This window comes from Medicago sativa, chromosome 7 (genome assembly GCF_051527215.1).
Source record: "Medicago sativa cultivar Bolivia chromosome 7, Bolivia_mono, whole genome shotgun sequence".
NCBI lineage: Eukaryota > Viridiplantae > Streptophyta > Magnoliopsida > Fabales > Fabaceae > Medicago > Medicago sativa.
The window spans coordinates 98,834,259-98,859,254 of record NC_140755.1 but is presented as its reverse complement, the minus strand read 5'-3'; the positions used below and the strand labels follow the sequence as shown (position 1 = coordinate 98,859,254).

The following is a 24,996-nucleotide window of genomic DNA, read 5'->3' as shown; positions in this document are numbered from 1 at the left end:
TTTTACAACGAGCTTATAGCTTATTTCAGGAGCTTATAAGCTATTTTTCAGAAGCTACTTCAAGTAGCGTTTGAGCTTATAGCTTTTAGCTTATCATATTTTGTTCCATTTTTACCCTTACGTAAAATCCATGTTTACCCATTATATTTTATTACATCTATAATTTAAAATACCACGTTTATTACACCAACATACTTTGTTTCTAATTTTCTTTATACTACAATATACATTTTTTTTACGGAACAATATAGTATAAGTGTTACTTCAAAAAAAAAAATATACAATATATCCTCTGACGGAAAAATATATATGTTATTAGTGTTATTTTTTTTATTCTTTGGCCTTTCGTTGTATTTTTTTATTGAATAAATTTTAATTTAATATATAATATAAAAGATATATTAAATTTAAAGTACTTTTTTAAAGAAAATTTAGATGACGAAATTACAAATATTTAAATATTAATTGATATAAATTTTATTATGAATTAAGAATGCCCTTTATGCCATTTTACATTTATCAGCTAATTGAACCGCTAGTTTTACCAAACACTTTAGTTAGTTTATCAGCTATCAGTCATCAGCTATAAGCTATTAGCTAAAAGCTATCAGCTAGCTGATCCGCTATTTTTACCAAACAGAGCCATAATAGAAAAAAAAATAAAACAATATTCTACTGACTAGTCAAATGTTAAGTATGTTCTCTTATATCACCGGAGCGTCTTGTTCAACCACAGTATCGGTGTACCAGTTAACATAAATCCAAAATTAAAATGTAAAAGTAAAAGGAGAATTATTAAAAATTGTAAGAAAAATACAAATTTTTAATGCATTAAATAGTACTTTGATTTTCAATAAATAAAGAGTTCAAATAAATGTGAAGAAGCATCGGGAAACTGCATATGCATTGATGTCGTAGCCACTCCCATCCTTCTTCTGCCCGTTGCCCCGTTCTAACCTTCTCACATGGATTCCTTTAATATTACGTGACTACCATTTCAATGAAATAAATATGGGGGATTTAGCATGGGAAAGGGAAGTTGTTTTCTACCATGAAAAAGTATTTTTTGGCCATCAGATTAAAGAGGATCACTAATCTTATTATAATCTGCACACATTATATCTTTCCCAACCTTGTCTTCAACCTCACAATCATTTCTCTCTCCTCCATAACTCACCAACCCACCACCAGCTGCCTAAATTGCAAGATCAAACCAACTATAGATATCATTTCAACAGCTTGAATCACACAAAGTGCTCTCAACATTTTATTCTCTCTTTCTATATTTTTTTAATTCAAGTTTCAGTGACAAATGGGTCACTGTTTTTCTCTAAATTAACCATTGATTTTAGTTTGTGTTCCTTAACGAAGCTCACAGTTTGTAAATTATAGGAAAACGAATGAGTTCAGTTTTAGCTTTTCAGAACAAAAGTTCAATTTTAACTTAGATCTACACAAGTTACTCCCTTCACTCTTGAGTTCTCTCTTGTTTTTTATTCAATGATATTTAATTATTGTGTGGATTGCTCAACGGGTTCAGTATGAATATGAGTTCATGTGGACTTCATGATTATTTTCTTTATATTCATCCAGGAAATAAAATAAGCCAACAGAATTATGAATTAATGAATGGAACAAGGAAATAAAACAAGATTTTGGTGGGTTTTTCATTTGAAGAAACAAGAAGGAAGAGAGACCGGTACATATAAAGAAGGAAGAACAAGAAAAGAAAAAAGGAAGAGAGATTGGTAAAAAATGACAATCATTATTGAAGAGATTAGTGGAACATTTGGAGAAGAAAAGAACGATAATAATGGAACGCTGATACTGAGATTGTTTTTTTCCTTTTGGGGTGTGTGAAAGGATGAATATGATTGCAGAAAAAATCTAGTGTGGGTGGTCTATCATAAAGCTATGCTCATCATATGATCTGATGGTTAAAAAACAACTTTCCCATGGTGGGAAACAACTAGCCTTTCCCAGGCTAAATCCAACCGATAAGTATACATCCATTTTTTTTGAGGGAAATAAATATACATTCATATACTACTCGGTTGGTATTAGGGGTGGGAATAGGTTAGACCGAGCTAGGCTTTGCAAAGCCTGAGTCTGGCCTGCCAAATTTTTTGAAGGCCTAAGCCTGGCCTGCGGCCTGTTATAGACTTACTTTTTAGGCCTGAGTCTGGCCTTCTAAGAGCCTGATACGGCCTGCTAGCCTATTTAAAAGCTTATTTCATATGAACATCTTTACGTAAGCAATGTGTTCTAAGTTTAAATGGACTAACAAACTAATATATCAATTAGATTAAACTCTCTTTTGATAATCAAAGTGAGGTTTTAGGTAATTTGACTATATATTGTATCATATTTCAATTATAGTTTATAATAATACATTTAAATATGCAAAAAATTAATGTATACAAATAAGCTTAAATTACTGAAAAAGTTAACAAAGTTTTATTTTAATTCAAAATACAAAATATAATATAATAATAAATAATATTATTCATATTTACTTAAATAGGTCTGCCTAATAGGCCTAAGAGGCTTTTTTAATGGCCTGTGGCTGGCCTTTTAAGCTAAATAGGCTTTTAAAAAAGCCTAGACCTTCTCTGTTTAAGAAAAAAGTCTGGCCTGGCCTGGCTTGTCGTAGGCTAGGCCGTAGGCCCCTGTAGGCCGGTCTGGCCTATTCTCATCCCTAGTTGGTATGGACAATGCATAAAATATGCAAGGCCCGGGGTTCAAACTCCGGCCACCACAAAAAAAAAATACTACCTCTCCGAAAGAAAAAAATACATTCATATTTTTCTTAAAAAAAAATACATACATTCATAATTACTAAAAATAAATAAAACAAATCTTAGAATTCCTTAAAAAAAACATTGAATAGAACCCAATTTTTTTTCTGACTATAATTCTGCTTGATAAAAAAATCTTCCTAAAAAAACATTTTTTAAAATAAAATGAGAACCTTTCGAATTTTTTCATTTAGAGATTTTCAAAAAAATTGTGAATCTAAAAATTGTTTTAAATAAAAATTTGTTTTAAGAAGCTTCTTCAAAAAATTGTTTTCGATAGTTTTTAAATAAAAATGATTTTTTTAATAAACAAATATAAAACAACATTTTTTTTACAATCCTTAACAAATGAGCCTAAATGTCGAAATGTCAAATTTTCTATCTTAATCTAATTAACTCTACAGTTTATAAAACCTTTGTTTGATAAAAAGCAGCTAATATCATATAACTGGTTAGTTAATATTTAATTTCATAATAAGCTAATTAGTATATATCTAAGACGTCAGTCTCCGTGAGCTTAACTCAGTTGGTAAGGACAATGCATAATATAAGCAAGGTTCGGGATTCGAACCCCGACCACCACAAAAAAAATCTAAGACATCAAAGTGATCCCCTCTCGCAGTCCCTTTTCTTAATTGTAGCGGAAAGTCTTGATGTCATGGTGAATGCTCTAGTCAGTGCTGATCTTTTTTCTAGTTACAAGGTGGGACGTTATGACACTGTCAACATTTCTCACTTGCAAATTGCTGATGATACATTGTTGGTATGTACTAAAAGTTGGACAAATATTCGATCTTTAAAGGCTCCGCTCCTGCTTTTTGAGGTGACTTCGGGTCTTAAGGACTATTTTCATAAAAGCATGTTTGTTGGTGTTAATGTGTCCGACTCCTGATTGAATGAGGTTTCTAAAACTGGAAAATTGGCCATGTCCCATTCTTCTACCCGGGTCTTCCCATTGGTGGTGACTCTAGGAAATTGAACTTATGGAAACCTTTGATTGAGCAGATCAATTCTAGATTGTTTGGATGGAAGAGTCGTAATTTATCTATGGACGACCGTTTAGTCCTTCTAAAGTATGGTTTGTTTTCTCTCATGGTTTACTTCATTTCCTTCTTCAATGCTTCTGCATGTATCATTACTTTCCTTGAAGTTATTTTCAATTGTTTTTTTTGGGGGGAAGTGAGGACTCTGGGAAAACATCTTGAATAATTTGGGACGTTATCTGTCCCAAAAAGGAGGATGAGAGTTTGTGGGTCAGGAGGATTAGAGAATTCAATGTGTCATTATTTGGCAAATGGTGTTGGAGGTTAAAGGGAGAAAAAGGTTGTTTGTGGTATATAGTCTTAACAGCAAGGTATGGTGAAGAAGGAGGAAGTATTGGTATTGAAGGAAGATTAGCATAGGCGTGGTGGAATAATTTACTTTGCATTCAGAGGGGCGCTGTAGAGGGGATTGGAGGCTGGTTTACCGATCACTTACGACATGAGGTGGGGGATGGCGTATGAACTTTATTTTGGTGGGATCATTGGTTAGAGGGAGATATTTTGAAGGATAGATTTAGTCGTCTTTTTATCTTTCAGATAACAAACCGACGACTGTGGCGTACATGTTTTTTCTAGGATGGGGGGAGGGCGGTGAAGCGTGAAATTGGTGTCTTAGGTTGATGGCTTGGGAGGAAGAATTGTTGAGCAACTCTTGTGCGCTTTTATTACCAATTGTTTTGTAGGCTAATGTGAATGACACGTGGACTTGGCAACTTTATACCTTTTTCAAGATACAATGTTGCTAGTGTCTACAACTACCTGACATCAAGGGACCAAATTTCCAACAACGATCTTTTTCCAACCATTTGGAACAAGGAGGTTTATCTAAAAATCAACATTTTCGCCTGACGTTTATCAGGATAAGGATACTTCATCCGAACACATCTCTTTGTTCAGACAATTGTGGGTTGGAAAAGAATATTGATCATCTTTTTTTGCATCGTGATTTTTTCGTCAAATTTGGCATGATATTTATACTTTGCTCAGTTTGGCTTCAGTCAAGCCAACTACTGTTCATTAAAATATTCTTCAATTCTGATCGTTGGGTGATTGGAATAATCATGCCTCTAGGATCAACTACATTGACGCCCAAATCATTTATTAAATATGTAATTAATTAAAATCGAACGAACACTACAATTTGGCGAAAAATCAAACAATATCGCAGAAGACAACAAACAACAAAATGCCGGACTTAGACAACGAAATCAAGAAAAAAAGCTAGATCTATGTGAAAATAATTTGTTTAGGTGAACATAAGAAGAAAAACACAAAGATGAGTGTGATTTGAGCTCAAAATTGACAATAATACTGTAAACTAAGGTCGGTTTGTTGGAGAGGTGGAAAGTAGAGAGAAAAAAAACTTTTTGTGAGAATGTAAATACACCCTAAAATAATAGTGTAAACCTAAAATAGATACACATTAAATTTTATTAAAATTTTGTATGATCTTTATATATTGAATTCGAATCTATTTTGACTCGCAGCACAAGTTAATAAACACACACCCTCACCGTCTCTTTCAAAAGGACATTGTACCGCCCTCTTCTTTGTAGCCTTTTTCCTGCAAACTCCTCTCTATTTCTACTCGATCATTTCATTTGTCCCATCGTTCTCTTTACTCTATTTCTCTCCTCTGCACGTAGCAAAAAATTAATTTTTGCTTCCTTTCTCTCTCAATTAATAATAACTTTCACCATCAACTTCACATGCATTATCCTCTTAATTAGTATTTAATTAAGAGCTGGACCAAGGTTTCCCTTTCACTTGCAGATCAATCACTTGTTCATAGGTTACTGCATTTTATATTAGTTGATCAGATCGATTAACTGGTTGATATGGATTTAGAGTTTCAATATAAAGAAGTAAGTACTTTCTCTTACACGCTAATTTTTCTTTAATTATTTACTATGTCATATTATTATGTTTATGTGTTCCGAGGTACTTTCACGAGTTATATCCCAGTGAAAATAGTTTGATTTTGTAACCTTATGAACGGAGTTTAAATTTTTTATGAAATGGTTGTAAAATGATGCTACATCAACTAATAAAAAATATTGCTATGTTATTATGCTAATTAATATTAATATTATGGAGATTAATGTTATATACGTAACATGCATCAGGAGTTCTGGAGGAACCCAAGGGGAGTGCAACTTTTCACCTGTAAATGGTTGCCATTATGTTCTCCAAAGGCTCTGGTTTTTCTTTGCCATGGTAATTAATTCACTGTCTATTAATAAAATTTTATGGAAAATGTTAACCAATGTCCCTAGGGCATTGGTTAAGGAAACAAATATAATAGTTTTTGTATTGGAAGTTGTGTAATCAATTTCTCAAAAGTCAAAAAAAATTTACTTTTATTTCAAATTTTCCTTTTTTGGATTCCTTAACTAGTGCCCCGGTGCACTGGTTAACATGACCCAAATTTTATTTATCTCTAATTTTCTCTCTCTATCTTAGAAGGTGTGATTTTGCTTCTGTTTCATTAAATATCTGTTGCAGGTTATGGCATGGAGTGCAGTCGTTTCATGAGAGGTAATAAATGTTCTTCCAGTAACTTGTTTATCAATCAATATCAGCATCCTTTTCTATTCCCCCCCTTTTTTTTGTTATATTTGAAGTCGGTTTAAAGGAAATAAACTAAGGGTCTGTTTGGTAAGGCCACCAAAAGAGCTTATAGCTTATAGCTTATAGGCTCATTTGACAAAAAAAACTCTGTTTGGTAACTTTTTTTACAACGAGCTTATAGCTTATTTCACGAATTTCAACGAGCTTATAAGCTATTTTTCAGAAGCTATTCTAAGTAGCGTTTGAGCTTATAGCTTATAGCTTATTCTTTTTTCTTCCATTATTACCCTTTTTGTTTTATGTAAATCCGTTTTTACCCCTTCTTTATTTATTATAATTTATATGTATTAAATGCAGCCATAAAGATTAAAACAATAAAAGGAATAATTCTAGGATGTTTTTTCAGGGTATTAATAAAGTATAATTGTTCCTTGTCAAAAAAGAAGTGCAATTGTCCATTTTTTTACGATAACTGTTTAGTTATTTTTTTTATAATCATCCATCAATTTTTTTTAGAGAAATAATCCGTCGTTGATAACACATATAGATGGTATATAATATTCCATATAGATTTTTGAGGTAATATTCCATATAGATTTTTTTTTTTACAAAATGTCCCATATAGATAATAATACATTTTGGTAATGTCGTCCCGTATAGATAATAATACATTTTGGTAATGTCTATTCTTTGTATAAAATAGAGACAAATGATAATAAATAGATAATAGCATCTTGTCGAGAAAATAGAAAAGATGTTGCTACATTTAGTTTATTAATTGATATAAATTTAATATAAATTAAGAATGTCCTTTGTTGTCATTTTACATTTATCAGCTAGTTAAACCGCTAATTTTACCAAACACTTCAACTAGCTTATCAGTCATCAGTCATCAGCTAGCTTATCAGCTAAAAGCTATCAGCTAGCTTATCAGCTAAAAGCTATCAGCTAGCTTATCAGTTATCCGCTATTTTTACCAAACAGAGTCTAAACAAATCATGCATATTTTTTTTAAGGATGTATAAAATTATTTTGAAATGCTCATGTCGTCAAATTGGCAATAGAAATTGTGTTAATTTGTGATGTAGTATGAATTAAAATTTAAACATGCTTTGGGGTCAATTATTGGAAAAAATACAAATTTCAAATTGAAAAGAGATGAAACATGAAAAAACGTTTTAAAAAATTACACTTTAATTTTAAACTCATCTTAAGTTAGTATTAAAAAGTCACATTTTTTTATTTAAAAATAGTTATGTATAATGTGAACAGTAGACTTAAATCTCCTCTCAAAAAAAGAAAGAAAAAAAAAAGATAGACTTAAATCTTTATGGTTTGTGCGTGCTCATTATATTTTTTTTCTTTTAGTTACTTGTCAGTTTTCTAGAAGGTGGTTGAACCTCTCCAATGAGAAAAGAATACAAATGAGCACTAATTTGGTAACGGTTGAACCTCCGATTGGAAAAAAAATGCACAAGATATCATATTTTTTTGTTCAAGAAAAGAAAACATATACTGTACTAGTTTAATTTTATAATGGATGTCTACCTATATTTGGTTTTAGTTCAGCCCATAAAGATACCGATCTGGTGTCCATTTATTAGATGACGAATTTTTCTTTTGACCAACTAAGTGATGAATTTTGTTTTGTTCAGCAAAATAGTAGTACTACTACTTATTAATCAGTCAGACATTTAATATACTTTAGTATATCTTTCATTTTTAATTACTTTAATTTATTTTTTATTTTTTTGTAGGAACTTACTCCATTTTTCTTGTTCAAAAAAGAGAGATATATTTACATTTTGGATTTTTAATTGATTTTACATTTAGGGTACCAACAACAGAACTTCAGGGTTCAATGAAATTTTTCTTTGAAATTTGGTGGTTCAAGCTTTCAAGGTGTTATACACATAAAGTAAAAATTATTCAATTTATTTATGATTTTACCACAATACTCTTATTTATATGATTAATTATTTTACACGTTTTCTTTTTACAATTTGAAAGTGGACGAAGCCACCCATCAGAAAATGGTGTACGAAAATTTCCTTCGTCCCTACCATTAAACCATTCCCACGAAGAGCTCTTGATTAGCTCAACCAACCCAACTAAATATGTAGTCGTTACTTGTTGCTAAAATATTCTTGTGCATGTATAGACGTGTCTCAAGTAGGACAAATCAATAGTGTTACATTCGTCCTCATTTAAGATTTTTTTTTTATTCTTTTTATAAAATTCATTTCAAATTATTAATTGTCTCAATTAATTTTTTTTACCAACATACCATACTTTTTTTTTTTTTGAAAGGACCAACATACCATACTTAAAATTACTATGCTAAGTCTTTTTCTGCAATATTTAATCAATACAGTTTGGAAAATAGAATAAATTGGTGTTGTAAAAATAATAGTTCTATAAATTAGCAATTATCTCTCCTAAGTAAATTTGTAGAACAATATCAATTGTACATAAATTTAATGTTATACTAAATTTTTTATTTCATTGATTTTGTAAAAAAATATCCAAAAAATGATAAACTATTTTTTTATTTCTGCGATTCAATAAAAATATAACAATAAATGGTTAATATTTTAAAAAAAAACATATAGAATTATGGGAGGGGGAGTAACTTTGTACCCAACGAAAAATCTAGTGTCAGCTTGGCTCTGATCTTATTGCACTTAGTCAACCCTGAAAAAACAAAATATGGCAGATCGAGATCTAGAATGATCGTTGGTTGGTATGCATTTCTTATGAAGTAATTAAGGTACTATGTCCTTTTGCTACGGAAGGGAACAGTTTAACAGTAAGAAGGACGATGGTTGTTTGTGTTTTTGGACATGCCATGTAGATCCTCTCCTGTCGTCACATTTTCTCATGAAAAATTCATGGTTATTTTTTTTTTTTTTTGGGTACATTAACTTTTGTCCTTAGAAAAAAATGTGTCTTATATTCTTAGAGTACGAGAAGGTAAAAATTAACAATGAAATAGAGAAAGTACTATAGATATATGTTTAGGGTTTATCTCTAGCTAATTATGGTAGCATGATGGGTACTACAGAATGTGGAGTGCGGCTAGCATGTGCCAAATATGCTGTGTATGGTGTAGATTATGAAGGACATGGACAATCTGAAGGTGTTCGTTGTTACATTAAGAAGTTCAACAACATTGTTAATGACTGTTATGACTTTTTCAAGTCAGTTAGTGGTATGGATTCAACACCTTGTCTAATCTTTTGAGTGTATACATTTTAATCCATTATAGTTTCATCATTCATTTTAATGTTAATTTCAGTTCTCCAAGAGTATAAGGGAAAAGCTAGGTTCTTGTATGGAGAGTCCATGGGTGGAGCAGTTAGTCTACTTTTGCATCAAAAGGACCCTTCTTTTTGGGATGGCGCTGTCCTTGTCGCACCCATGTGTAAGGTACACGTTGTAAAAAAAATATTCACTAACGTTGTATATGAATTAAAGTCGTAAAAAATCTTTACATTACAGGTACACACTCCAAGTTAATTATAAATCCATATACTTTTTGTTTAGAAAAATTAATCACTAAAGTAAACATGAAAATATGGTTTATACAAATGTGCAGATATCAGAGAAGATGAAGCCACACCAAGTTGTCATCAACATATTGACTAAAGTTGAAGATATCATACCAAAGTGGAAGATAGTTCCCACAAAGGATGTCATCAATTTTGCCTTCAAAGATCCGGCCAAACGAGAAAGGGTGAGGTTTTTTTTCTCCTTTCTCGTAAATATATCTGAAGTTTTTATTTAATCTATAATTGAGGCTTTCTTAAAATGACTTTGAGTTTAGCTAATTAGTGTCTCATTTCATATACCACTTCCTTTGACAATGGTTGCAGATAAGGAAAAACAAGTTGATATACCAGGACAAGCCCAGGTTAAAAACAGCCCTAGAAATGTTAAGAACCAGCATGAATCTTGAAGACACCTTATACAAGGTTAACTATGCATTGCATTTATTGAACATAATACTCATAGTTCGTTTGCATTACATTGACTTATTTGAACTTTTTTTGAGGGATTGACTTATTTGAACTTATCTACTAGTATAAGCATTGTTGAGACTGTTTGGAAGAGTTTATGAAAACAATTATGACATGTTTGTTTTCAACTTATTTCTATAAATTCTCCGGGATAACTTTTGAAAACGGCTTATAGCTACATGAAAACAATTCAATCTTTTTTTATCTTCTATCATAGAAATAGCTTATACTTAAAACACTTACATAATAAGCGATTAATCAAGTGTATGTTTGTTTCTATTTTGGAGGAGTCCAAATTGTTTTTCTTTTAACCGGATGCCTTTTTGAATAGGATTGATTTTCCTTCCAAAATTGATACTAACTTGAAGTCGCAATTTGATACTTTCGCCTCTAAATTTTGATTTTTAGCCTCAATTTTCTTGTTCAACTCATTTTATGTGAATGTGAATGTATCCAAACATAAAGTGATTCACATTCAACATCACTTTTAGTTTTTGTTACGGCAAAACCAAATAAACGTTAAATTGTTTATCTATACATACACATAATCAAGTTACCTTTTTTCGGCTTGCCAACAAATATTCAAATTAACACTTATCAAATGTAATTACTTTTCATATCATACCTAATTTATTTGGTACTTTGGGTGGAATTTTGAGCAGGTAACCTTTCCATTTTTTGTATTGCATGGAGAAACAGATACAGTGACAGACCCAGAAGTAAGCAGGGCATTATATGAGAGAGCAAGTAGTAAAGATAAGACAATTAAATTGTACCCTGGAATGTGGCATGGTTTAACATCTGGTGAGCCAGATGACAACATTGAAAAAGTTTTTGAAGACATCATAACATGGCTTGACAAGCACGCCAACAATGCTGCCTATGATTCTACACATCCAATTGAGACTTGTAACCATGACAATGAGACATTGACACCAGTTGTATCATCAGCAAAGACTATGAAACAATCTCATAGGCGAAAAAGTTATCTTTGTGGCTTGAAAGGAAGTCGTTTGTTACACCACTCAGCAAATTAGAATGAAATAATTACACTCTGGTGTTGACTGTGACCATGAATGTAGGTTCATGATGTAGCTATATACTGTTTTACAGTTTACTGTGGGGATATCTTTCACATTCTGCCTGCCTAATTTCACTGTGTTATTTACTTTCCAACTTGTTTTTTTAACTCCTTGCAACAATAAGTCAATAGTAGATTGTTAGGCATGTTTAAGATCTTGGAGACAAAAATTATCCTATAAGAACTTCTCTACCAAATATTTTTTGTGGGTAATACGTATTGTTAGAGAGGAAGTGATATCGTATAATCAATGATCTTATATATCTTAGACTTATAATCATCTTTGGCTAACAATATGGCCATCAAGAGTAATAACCAAATTTGAAAATCTTATGTTGAATGTGGTATGTGTGATCGTATATAAGATAAATCTCTAACTTTATAAACCAGGTTTATGAAGTTGATTTATGAAAATAGCTCAAATTTTAATTATTAGAGCCTATTGTTGAGCTGGAAAAGGAAACTATGGAAAGATGATATACTATTTTTTGGCTATGAATTACAAACTACAACCCTTTCTCTTTTACACTTTAAGGTACATACTAGGAATCAAAGATAATCAATCAAAAACATTTAGGATTGCTCGTCATGTGTATAAACCTTTACATGACATGAAAAACATATATGTGTATAATTATGTAATAAAAGGTTATTTGTTTCAAAACTATTTAATAAAAGGATCCCAAGAAAAGATAATTTAAATCGTCGTGGTGTGGGGTCTTCTGGTTCGTTACTTTGTTCGGGAGGGCATGGTAAGGAGGAAACAATTAATCATCTACTTCTTAGTTGAAACTTCTTTGCTGGTATCGGAAACCTTGTGTTTTTGGTGGTTGGGAATTTCTTTGTTAACCCAACTCACATGGATGAACAAGCGTTACAGATTAGTGGTGCGCTCTTCTGCAGGAAGGAAATCAGCTCTTGTCTGGATAATTTAGATGTCTTGTATCTCGGTTATGTGGAAAGAGCGTAGTGCAAGAATTTTCGATATTAAAGATCGTTGGATGGAGCAGTTACTTGAGCTTATAAAGCTTCGTTATTAATAGTGGTTGAAGACTCATAAAACCAATACTCTCATCGATTTTAATGCTTGATGGATTAGCCCGCTGCTTTGTTTTGGATTATTCCCTATGTAATTTCTATTAAGTTTTTTCTAGTTTAGTATGAACTTTTGTAATTTAACACTTTCTAATCCCTTTTAAGCACTCCTTGTGCATCAAAGAGAGATTTGTTAATATTTTGTTTTTGTCCTCTTAAAAAAATTATGTAATAAAGTTAGATATTTTTCTTTTGACAAAATGTAATAATGTTAGATGAATTTGACAAATTTTAATTTGCAATGCTAACATTTATTTTAAGAAGCGCAAATATTAACATATCAGTTGATAATACAAATTCTTCTTCAATCATAAACAAAAACATTTAAGATTGCATGTCGTCATACATATAGAGAACAAGCAGCATCCAAGTCTAATCCACAACTCTAATTGAACAGAAAAAACAATATTTAGACATATGCTAGACTTTGTTTATTAATTTCTTCTCACAGACACATTTTTTGGATTGGACGATTTAAAAAGAAACAATATATACTACACACACCCGAAATAAAACCACTAGTTTTTTTTTTTTTTTGGTACAAAAAGAACTAGCAGTTAGTATCTATAAAAAAAAAAAAACCCGAGGGTTTTTTCTTTTCTTTCTAAAAGGCTCCTTAGAGCTTATTTAGTATCAATAAGTTCCTCAGAGTTTATTGATTTTTGTATGATTCAACAGAACTTATTTCTATAACATTAATTTATAATAATATATATATTTCGGTTACCTATTAATTTAAGAACTTCTATGGATCAGTGATGCTTTCCAAACCCGTAGAAGCAAGTTTATCGACAAGAGCAAGTGCGTTACTTGTTATGTAAGACACGTTCTTAACCTTATTTTGCAGCAATTTAATTTGCTTCTCCGTTTTTCCTTCAAACCCATCAAGGCAAGTGTCTTCATTAGTAAGAGCTGCACTAATCCATGTGTTGAGATCTCCCATTTGTGTACTAAATGTGTTTTTGCTTAGTTTCCTAAGCACACCAAGTGACCTATGAAGATCATCAAGTGCATAGCCAAAAGTTTCTATGCAATCTGAAAGTGCAACTCTGTTTCTTCCTTTCATCTTCTCGTTCATCTTTAATTTTGTGAGATATGCTTGAACATTCTTAACTTCGCTTATCGTTACCGACACCCCGGCACGTGCCCATTTGCTTGGGGTTCTTCCTGCTGTGTTGGAGAATTGTGCTAGTGTGTGGATGCAAAGGTTTTGGTACCTTGTGACACTGCAAGCTTCCTTAACATTGTTGTTCTTGTTTCCTTTTGCATATACAATTTGGCTAGTATTTGTTGAGAATGAAAGAAATACTAATAGTAAAATAAGGCGTGATGTTATAATCATTTTATATTATGTAGAATGACAACGAAGAAGTTCAAAGAAGATTAAGGGAAATATAGTTTGGTGCTAATAGTATTAAGAAGAGAAGGGAAGAGTTAGGCATGAAATATATAGTTGCTATGGACCAGTGGAATTGGAGAAGTGTGACAAGTTTATTTGGTTCTATTATTTTTTTTAGGTGTCAAAATTGATTTTAGAAATGTAGAATTAATTTTGACATATTTAAATATATTTTTATTAGAATTGATTTTACATTTAAAATTGTTTCATGTTTGAATTTAAGATTCATAGTTTTTGACGAGTTGAAATCCTCATCATTTCTCAAAAGAAATGGAGGTATCTATTACTATAGTTTTAATGTATAAATGTCGGATTAATATCATAAATTCTAAACTAATTTTCACATTCAAATTTATTTTTCAACTCACTAAACTAATATCTAAACATTAACCATTTTACGTTTAACTAACTTTTTATTAAAATCAATTTTTATAAAATTAATTGATTGAAAATTAATGAGACAGAGATTAGCTTTCAAGGTATAGGCTTGAAAAAGGCAGCATGTATTGTCTCACTGTCTGGAACTTTCTTGTGAGTGAGGGTGTTATGGATTGTATGGGCAAGAGGCTAGTGAGTGCATTTAAAAAAAGAGATATGGGTGAACTGTAATAGGTAGGGAAAGTTAGTCGTAACACGTGAAAGGAAATTGAATTTCTCACTTCATTCATGATAAGAGTTATTTTTAGGAGGACTTCTGTTACTACTACTATTGAATAAGATGACTCAATTTCATAGTATCGTGGAAGTTTATTCTTTCTTTATTGATAAAATTCATGGTGATCAAGCAATGGGGATCATGGGTAATTAACATTCATAAGTATCAAGAGTCACCAATATCATGCATGAAGTGATGAAACCACATAACTCTGTTTTTTGCAAAAAGCTCACACACACTACTACGTCTCAAAATATCTAATGTCCCCTCAACTTGTTCGTATCTCCATCAATGTTTTGATACCAATTGATGAATTTAATTAAAAATTATAAATGCAAAATTATAGCATATATTTATAACCAAAAATATATAATAAATTGTGTATCTTTAAGATTACATGGATAACTAATGAAATCGCACGTATGAAAGAATGACTACTCTCATTGTTTGTCTAGTTTTCAACCACACGATTAAACATCTAACATGACAATGATTAAATAGTTAAACGGTTAAGGACAATACCTTTTGTATAGCTTAACAAAAGGATCAAATCTCATGCTTCATTCTCGAACATGAACAATCAAACAATTTACCAATAATTAATATTTCATAATAATTTATATTAATTAAAAGAGTGTTGAGGACATGGAAGTAAAGTTTGACACAACCACATGAAAGAAGGTAGTTTTTTTGTGTGTTTGCAAGCAACACATGCTCATGATTTTCTTTCAGTTATCCATATTGATGGGTTATGCCATTGTATGTCATCAACATAATACCGTATTATCCTTAGTTATTATCTTGTGATTCCATTATTTCTAATTGAAGAGGTATGCCTTGTTTACCATAAGGCATGTCTGAATACCATTGAAGAGCACACAATCCCTGGTAGGAAGCTTTGAAATTTCAAATACGTTCATGACTTGTTAGGGATGTCATTTTTGATATATTTAGGCTTGCATGAGTATGTATGAAGAAATATTCACTTGTGAACTTCTTGACCAACCTACGGGAGGAAAGATCGACGCTTAGGTGACCGTATGTTTTGGTGTACGAGTGGGTAGGAGGTAGGGTTTGTAAGACCTAAGCTTGACATACTTCAAAAATTATATGTCTGAGTCTCACCTATTATCTATCATAGGTTCATTTTCAAGGTCTAGTCTGGTCTTTTTAAGGGCTTGGAAGCCTAAAAGCTTATTTAAAAGTCTGTTTTACACTAAAGTCTATCGACACATATGAGCCTAATACTAAATAGAACAAATCTTATGAAGGCATAAGTACGCCAACATGTCTGCTACTAAAAAATCAAATCTTATGAAGATCTAATCACACCAATAAGTCTACTACTAAATAAACAAACCATATGAAGGGATGTGTTTATAAAAAAATTTAAACAATACCAATAATAAAAGAAATATTATATATAAACATGTCGGTTTGACGGGTCTAATATGTTTTTGTGTATGCCTTAGTCTGACTTATTTAATTAATATGCTTTATAAATAGTTTGAGCCTTGCCTTTTTATTAAACAGGTTCGACCGAAATAGGTTTTAAATAGGCCAGACTGTAGGCCCTTGTCGGACGGTCTGACATGTTCTCACTCCTAGTAGGAGGGAAAGATGTATATGTGGAGTTGACTGGAGTCTCCCGACTTGTAGGATTGAGGACTAGGGCCTTTATTATGGAACATGTAATCCTTAAAGACGCTTGATGAGAAAATGTGTTTTGACAATCAACATACTTTCATACAATTTAGATTTCAAACTTTTGGCTTCCTAACACCAGAGGTCGTGGATCTTTATAAAGAGTTCAAAGGTCATGCATTACAATGTTGTGTGTATGGGTGTATGAGTGTAGTTTTAAGACGATTAGTTTTGCCAACAAAAAATTATTAGTGTTGCTCGTTTGTCTTTTACTCACGTGTAATTTTGTATATATCTTATAGTTGAACACCCGTGAATTTTATAATTCAATCGAATGAAGAATTAATGGGTAAGAGCATCCACATTGGTAGAGTCTTTACCATTTAAGATCTGGTACCTAATAGGTACCCCCATTGTAGAAAGAAAAAAATTTGAGGGTCTCTTAAGACCCAGGGTCTCACTTAAGACCTCCAATCTTAAGTGGACCTGACACAACTTTTCAATAAAATAATCATTATTTGAGTTGCTTTTGTTACTTTTCATTAATAAATAGTTATTGGTGAGACTCATTTAGACATTTTGATATAGGATCTCCATTTGGAGTTGTTGAGTACTTATTAGCTATTATTATTAAAAAATAATAAAAAAATGATGTGCCCATGTGGAACCCGTTTAAGACCTCAAATGTGACCTTAATTTTTTTTTTTTTTACAAACGATAAATTTTTATGAAAATTTATACATTCATTACAATAAAAATTAAAGTATTTGACTTTTTAAAATTTGTACATTTATTACTCCCTCCGTTTCAAAATACATGTCCAATTTTTGCAATGTGCACTATTCACTTGACTTACTTTAACCGTACTTTTTAACTAATGTATAAATACAAATATTATCATGTAAGATGTTGTTTGATTTGTCTCGACAAATATTTTCAAAATATTAAATTTTTATAATTTTTTTACTTTAGATAATTAAAGATATTGACGGTCAAAATTATGCATTGACATGTGTGAAGTGGTTGACTTGGACAAGTATTTTGAAACGGAGGAAGTAATTTTGAATCATTAAAGAACGTCGCGTGAACACAAATCAATGTCCAATAATCAATCAATCATTAATCTAATAAAAACACAAATCAATGTCCAATAATATTATTTTGCAACACCTTATGATTTGATGGCGATGAACCATTTCGTGACATCAAACAATTCCTTGATTCTGAATTGATAATGTATATCCATCAACTTTTTATTTTAATTTTTAGGGTCTCCATGGTTTCACAGTCTCCATGGTTTCGAATTTTATAAATACTAGTCTAAATACCCGGCGTTGCCCAGGTTAATTATTATAAGCAAATTTTTGTGTTCGGGCAAACATAAATATATCAGGTTGAAATAATTTAAATTCATAAATAAAATTCATTAAACAACATAACATATTAATGGTTAAAATCCTTTAACCAACAAATATCGACTTTAGTTTCGCACCTAAATAAGCTATCAATACTTGGCTTATAGTGGTAGAAAATAATATTCATAGTCTGCATCATAAATAAAATAATATGTTAAAAGGTATAATACTTTGCCATAAAATAAAATTTTAAAGACGTATGAAAATAAAGAAGTATGAGAATATTTGGTTTAAAGTTATTGGACTTCAGGAATATTAACATTAATTATTGTAAAAAAAAATCTACAGAAACAATAGATATATACAAACGATGACAAAACATGATAGGAATGAAAAGTGAGCAGAAATATTAGGGATTACTGCATTTTAGAGGGAATTTGTTAGGTTAAATTGATGCGCTACATTTTAGATGGAATTTGTTAGGTTAAATTGCTGCTAACCTAATACAACATTTTAGAGGGAAATTATTAGGTTAAGTTGCTGCAGACCTAATAAAATTAAAAAAAAAAAGCAAGAAGATATGAATGAAATTGGCGCGATGCATTTTTTTAGATGGAATTTGTTAAGTTAAATAATTGCAAACCTAATAAAGCAAATGAGCGGGAAAAAATTAGGTAAAATTGCTGCAGACCTAACAAAATTAATAAATAAGGAAAAATTAGGTTAAATTGCTACAGACGTAACAAAATTAATAAATAAGGATCAGTGTAGAAAAAAAAGGCAAGAGGATAGAATGAAATTGGTGCGATGCATTTTTTTAGATGAAATTTGTTAGGTTAAATAATTGCAAACCTAATCTATCTATATATAAAAGTTGTCCCAAGCCAATTTTAAAACCCTAATTTTTCCAAAACCCTAGTGGCTACAATTACTGTTTTACCCAAACAAGCCGGTTTCACAGCCAATTAAACGCATAAACACAATAAAAAAAAAGCCGCAAATTTCTTCACGCACAATTTCACAGCCGGTTTCACAACACAAACCAGAAGCAGAACCGTACACCAACCCATACCAATCATCACAAACCCCGAATTCTTCACAAATCCAGTAAATACAAATCGCCTCACAAGCTCTCAAAGCCATAATCCAACACAACCGTAAACATACAAGTCAAAAATTCGATTGCGATTTTGATTTCCATGGCGACACCTAATCAAGGGACGATTGACACATTCATCAGCATCACCGGTGTTTCTCAACCAATTGCACTGCAAAAGCTTCAGGTACCTTTTCCTTATTCACTTTTCTGATTACAAATTGTTATTACTCTTTAGGTTTTAATTATATTGATGTTAAAAAGCGATTGAATTTTCAATTATGGTTTATCTAATCAATAGAGTTTTTAGTCACCGTCTTCTTTGTTACTCAAATCGGTAACGCCGAAGGTTTCGCCAAGGTACCTAAATTCACTATTTCACAATACCTTCGCAATTGGTTTGTTTGTTTTTGTTCGTGTGGTGCTTTGGTTTGTTTTTGGAGGCTCCAGGTGCTGTGCTTTGCCTTTGTTCGGGTAGTTTTTTCTGGTTTTTTTTTTTTACCGCTGTTGCAGCTGTTGTTGTTATGGGGTTTTGGCTCTTTTGGTTTATGGGCGATTGTGTTTTGGCCTAGCAGCAGTGCCCTGTTTTCCTGTTGTAATTATTTCTTCGATTTTGCTCATCTTTCATTCCTTGTGAGAATGGTTTCTTAATAAAATTTGCTGTTCAAAAAGTATTTACTTAGGTCTTTAATTTTTCTTCTAAAAATTGGTTTAAGAAATTACAAATGAAAGTAATTTGTTGTTCTGATTGATTTTTTAGTTTTCATCCTTTTCAATTTCCCAATGTTATAGTGAATTTATATGTAGGATTAGATCAATAATGTATAAATTTTAGTAAGTTTGGGTTTATTTTGTGTGTGAAGATTCACTTTTTTTTGGTACAATGCAATATGAATTGAAAGGTTAAAAGTTCAGTAATTGATTTTCGTTTTCAGCATTTTTAGTTTTCAATTTCCAAATCGACTTTATTATGATGAGATAGTGATTTTCTGTATCATTATATTGATAATGTAATATGAGTTTTTAGCAAATTTTGGGCGAAGATATTCAAATTTGATTGCAGAAAGTATTAATGTATTATCACTTTTTGTTAATCTTTTTTAGATAAATTTAATTGCACCCATCATTATAGCATTGTTGTGATGAAACGAAGTAGAAAAAATGAACCAAGAGGAGAGGATTTCAGTTAGATTCACGAAGACAGAGGATTTCATAGACGAAGGATGAATGGTGTTGTCGCTGCCATCCTTTCAAGGAATGTAAGAAGTTCATCTCTCTCTTTTGAAGAGCATGTTCCCAAAGTGATTGGGAACATCAAACTCACTTTTTTTATCTCATTCTCTTCTTACTTTTAATTTCATTTTATTCTGTAATAATGATAATGAGATTGTTTCTATCTACACTTTATAGGTTCTGCAAATATGGTTCAAATAAGAAAAACCACGAGTCTTGGATTATGATTTGAGGTTGTAATTTGAGAAAAAGGTTTAAGACTCTATTTGTTGTGTAATTTCCATCAATGCTCCCACTACTCAAAAACAAAACTCCAATTCTCATCGTCACGAAACCAAAAGGCATCATTCCTTCTCAAATTAATTTTTTCTTCTCACTCGGGATAATCGTGCATCTTCTCATTCAATCTTATTCATTATTCTCATGTGAATCAATTAATCTTCATCTTTGCATAATTTGTGAATGCATGACTTTTTGGTTTCATTTCTTTATCTTGCAGAAAAATTGCCAAATCCAGGAGGAAATTCAAGTTAGTAGTTCATTCTTTTATAATATTCTTCATGTAGTTGTGTATCTAGGCTTGAAAGAGTGGTACAAGTTGCATAAAATGTTGTATTTTGCTTTCTTTTCTTTTTTTTTCCGCCTTTTTTTGGGCTGGTCATTCTTCCCAAATATCGTACATATAGTTGTGTATCTAGGCTTGAAATTCATTATATTTCTTTTGATTGTGCTTGAATGTTAGATGAAGCAAATCAATACTTGAATTCATTGCAGTCACAAATGCGTCTTCAATTCGGATATTGATTAAATTTTCATTTTTTTGTTATATATTGTCTTCACCTTTGCTCTTTGAAAAGTCTCTTAATAGAAACTATTGAAAGATTATTAGTTTAACTTTCTCAATACTCTGTCTAATATGAGCTTTCTCATTAACAATAAGCCTCATCTTAGGCAAAGCTCATTGTACACTGGGAACTTTATACAGTATAGAATAATGCTTATTGTTATTTTTCAAGAATAGAGTTGAATTAAGCTATAAATATGTCATGACAATCCCTAAAAAAACATATGTCATGACGAATCAAATATAATTGCAAGTTAAATATTTGAAGGAGTCAATGAATGGCTATTCGGGTTAATGTTTTTTTTTTTACGTTTTCTAATTATAATTTCAATGAATGACTATATTCAAGTTGCTTATTTCAGTTTTTCTTTATGAAGGGATGTAATCAAATTTGAAGGTTATGAAAGAAGGAATTGAGGAACACAAACCGATGATGTTGCATGTTAAGAAAATAAAGTTAAGTGCTTAAATTGGTATAGTTCCTGTCTTTTTTTTTTTTCTTTTTCTTCCTGCAATGGTTTGATAGCATTTTAGTATTAAATGTAACTATTTGGTTCTATAAATTAAAGGAACCTTGAAATTAACTTGAAAGTTGATTAGTGTTGGATTAAAAAACCTGTTTTATGAGAAAACCAATTGATGAAACAATTTCTGAAAAGAAGTTCAACCATCCAATTTTATCAATTGTTTCTAGAGTTCTTAGTGTAAATTTTTTTTCCTTATTTTTTGTGATCTCTCCTAATTTGTTTATTTGTTTTCAACAAGTAGTTTATATGTATGGAATTGTTCTTAAAATTTGAGTGATTTTATGCAAACCAAATCTCTGATTTTGATGTACCTTTTCTTATGTGAATCATTATTTGAATTTGTTTGTGGTGTCTCCAATTAGGGATTGAAGAGAGATGTTACGGTGCAACAAAGTGCTTTTTCTTTTCTCATACTTTCCCCATTAATATGTCTGATTTCTGAACTTCCTTTCTTAGCTGCAAAGTTTCAGCTTATGTCCTTTGTTTTGAATCTTCTTTAAACCTTTCCTCAAATTTTTTCAGATAGATGACAGGAGAGGCAGCGAGAGAAATATAGTCTGGGACCATCATTTGTTGAATTTTTAATTCCAAAGGTTTGACATATAGAGGTTTCACACTTACCATATTACGCAAAATTTTGTTGTTTAATTTTTACTGTACTTATTTCTGATTGAGATTCTTTGATTGTATTCCGTTTTTTCTTCCACTATCTATAGAATATGTGAATCTCATTCACCTGAAGAAGGAAGAAAAGGCTTGGCTATTGTATTCAAGGTTGAGAGTGCAATCTTCAATGTTGGAAATGTCGCACATACCGAATTTCATCATGGCAGACAACAATTGAGTGAGAGGCTGAATCTGTTTTCCATGTTAACTGAATGAAAATAACATTGTCCAGGATATCCAAATATTCTATAATTGGCATATATAATTTGGAATTTCAAAAATATTGTTTAGGCTTGGCTGACATGACTTGGTTTTTTCCTATTCCAAGGCAGATATTTTTTAAATGTATGTTTCAATTCCAAGGAGATGAACTTGAGCTCAATGCCAGTCACACAATCGACAGCTTGGCTGCGCACTGCCCACATCTCAACCATTCAGCCATGGCTTATAATAATAACACCCAGACTCTACTTGCCTAGCTTGACTGGTATACCACGACATTCCTTTATAAATGTATCGAAACTTGGGTTTGGCTTCTATTTTCTTGACAGATCAACTGAATATTTATTTTTGTTCTTTTAATAGATCCTTTAGATCTACAGCCTGTTACTGGATTGCATAAGATTATCAATGAACTGCGAGTTAAATATAGGACATATTGCATGAAGTTTGATGCTAATTATGTAAGTATGCATTTATATTTTTCTTCCTTCGAGTATGAAGTAATATGGCTCAATCTGTTTAATGCTTTCGTTTTATTTCAGGGTTATGTGAAAATGATCATTGGTATGATTTTTTTGATAAAAGGATGACATTGCTCTTCGTGATTTCTATTTGTATCCTGTTATTCCTACTCCATTTCACCATGAAGTTACTAATTTCCAATTTTACTATGAGAAGAAACCACATATGATGTTATCTTTGGATTTTTGGTGAGTTAATTTATAAACAAATATAGAAATATTTTGGTGCATACGATGCATATACTCACTATCTCATTTATTTTTGAAGATGTTGGCATATGAGGGATTTTGTCAATCAATCTTGGACAAGAAAGCTACTGCAGTAGTCTTGGTTGATGATTATGGCAACATGTGTGGGATTGCATACTTATTTATGGATCAAGACCATATAACCAGTGGAAGTGGATGATTGAGGCACGAGAATTCTATAAAAAGTTCTCCTATCAAGATCAGTGCTCCTGTTGTTGGGAAAAATGAGACTTTGTTTTACTGTGAGACGTTACTAGAATTAAAGAAATGTACTTTTGAGTCGACTATGTTGTGAATTTTGGTTTAGCTATTTCTATTTCGAGTATCCAGACTATCTATTTTGTTACTATACTAAAGGAAAAGTATAGTTTTGAGTCGACTATGTTGTCAATTTTGGCTTAGAAGTTTCTATTTCGAGTATCAGACTATCTATTTTATTAAAGCATTCTGCCAATGTTTGTAGTGATCAATATGTTTGAACTCAATGAAAAATTTTGATTTCTTTTTATTTTATTCATTATTCAAGTGTTTTTCAATATGTCTGTAATGATTTTCATTAATCATCCTATTGAAATCATAGTTATATTAACATTCATATATTCTTATTTTATGTTCTGTTCTCTGTTTTTTTTTTTTGGAACTCATTTGACTTTCAGTTGTATTATGTTATATGAAACATGAATGTGCTATATATGGCTTATGCTTTTAGTTTTTTTTTTTTTTTTTGGAAATCTGAGTATTTAAGGACCAAATATGGATCATTGTTAGTGTTTTTTTTTCCTTTCTGTATTGGTAGTTTTGTTAACTTGAGTTGGGTATGCATGGATCATGGCCTTTTTGGCATGATATTATGGTTAAGTAAATTACGGTGATGGCCTTTTTTCTGTAAACTTTGTTGCGATTTTTTCTTCAAGACAATTTGTATGTGTAAATGTTTGCTACCAAAAATTCTATAGACACACTTGAAATCCTTATGCCACTAATTCCAACGTTAGCATGCCATTCCAACTTCAACTTCAACTTGGAAACAACCAATTCAAAAGTAGTAAATTGACGACCCTTTATTTAAAATAAATCAACTAATATTAAGAAATTAAGTGGTGGTAATAGAAATTTCAAAGCTACTAGCATCAAAACATTTATCATAAATAATTGTAGTAATATCAATGTTAAGATCCTTTATCAAAAGTTGTAATATCATTTTCAAATTGGCTGGATATATAGTTCTGTTATAGAAGATATCTTTGCTGGATTTTTTTTAAAAAAAAAACAAGCCTTATAGCCAATCCATCTAAAGTTTTCTACATCAGATGATCATATTTATATTATACCCCTTCATGTCATGTAATCTATGTATTCCCTAAAAGAAAAAAATCATCAATAAATGCTATTGTTTTCTTTTTCATGTACTTCATCTTTATTTGTATTTTTATTATTATCATTGTAATTGCACTAAAAACACATTAATTTCTATATATTTGAATGTTTTGTTTCCCGTCAATATGACCCGTGCGGTAGCACGGGTAGTATTGTTTTTATTGCATTTTGGTACTATTTTTATGTCGACGGACGTTGGATTTTCTTTTCTTCAATAAACTATGACATTAAATTTATATGTTATGTTACCGTAACAGGGTCGATGTCGTGGAAATTGTTTAATATGGTACATTACAAAGGTTTCTGACAATTTATTTTATGAATTGAATTATACTATTTTTTCGATTCAAGTAAAATGTTTACTTTCGTATTTGCGCTATATTTTTTCTTTTGTATGACCCGTGCGTTAGCACGGGTCGATGGTCTAGTAAAGCAAATGAGCGAGAAAAAATTAGGTTAAATTGCTGCAGACGTAACAAAATTAATAAATAAGGATTATTATTTGACAACAATTTAATAGACTTGCTAAAAAAAAGTTAATTAAGTAAATAGTCCTTATAAATATTATTATTTGTCAATAATTTAATAGACTTATGTCACT

General features: G+C 31.1%; 1 protein-coding gene, 2 long non-coding RNA genes and 1 pseudogene across 3 annotated transcripts; 3 read left to right on the top strand and 1 right to left on the bottom strand.

Moving 5' to 3' along the window:
* The first annotated feature begins 5,324 nt into the window (after positions 1-5,324).
* Positions 5,325-11,607, top strand: LOC146911039 (caffeoylshikimate esterase-like). The gene is made up of 8 exons (XM_085723719.1): positions 5,325-5,706; positions 5,968-6,058; positions 6,347-6,379; positions 9,477-9,623; positions 9,711-9,841; positions 10,011-10,148; positions 10,288-10,386; positions 11,094-11,607. The coding sequence occupies exons 1-8, from the start codon at positions 5,680-5,682 to the stop codon at positions 11,466-11,468; spliced, it is 1,041 nt and encodes a 346-aa protein (XP_085579845.1). The 5' UTR covers positions 5,325-5,679; the 3' UTR covers positions 11,469-11,607.
* A 1,408-nt stretch (positions 11,608-13,015) lies between these two features.
* On the bottom strand, positions 13,016-14,039 carry LOC146911038 (pectinesterase inhibitor 6 pseudogene; annotated as a pseudogene).
* Positions 14,040-19,055: 5,016 nt separating this feature from the next.
* LOC146911037 (uncharacterized) lies at positions 19,056-20,240 on the top strand. Its single transcript, XR_015017818.1, has 3 exons — positions 19,056-19,116; positions 19,861-20,015; positions 20,167-20,240. It is a non-coding gene; the product is annotated as an uncharacterized LOC146911037 (long non-coding RNA).
* A 1,837-nt stretch (positions 20,241-22,077) lies between these two features.
* Positions 22,078-23,531, top strand: LOC146911036 (uncharacterized). Its single transcript, XR_015017817.1, has 5 exons — positions 22,078-22,204; positions 22,355-22,513; positions 22,612-22,709; positions 22,791-22,958; positions 23,038-23,531. It is a non-coding gene; the product is annotated as an uncharacterized LOC146911036 (long non-coding RNA).
* The last annotated feature ends 1,465 nt before the right edge of the window (positions 23,532-24,996 follow it).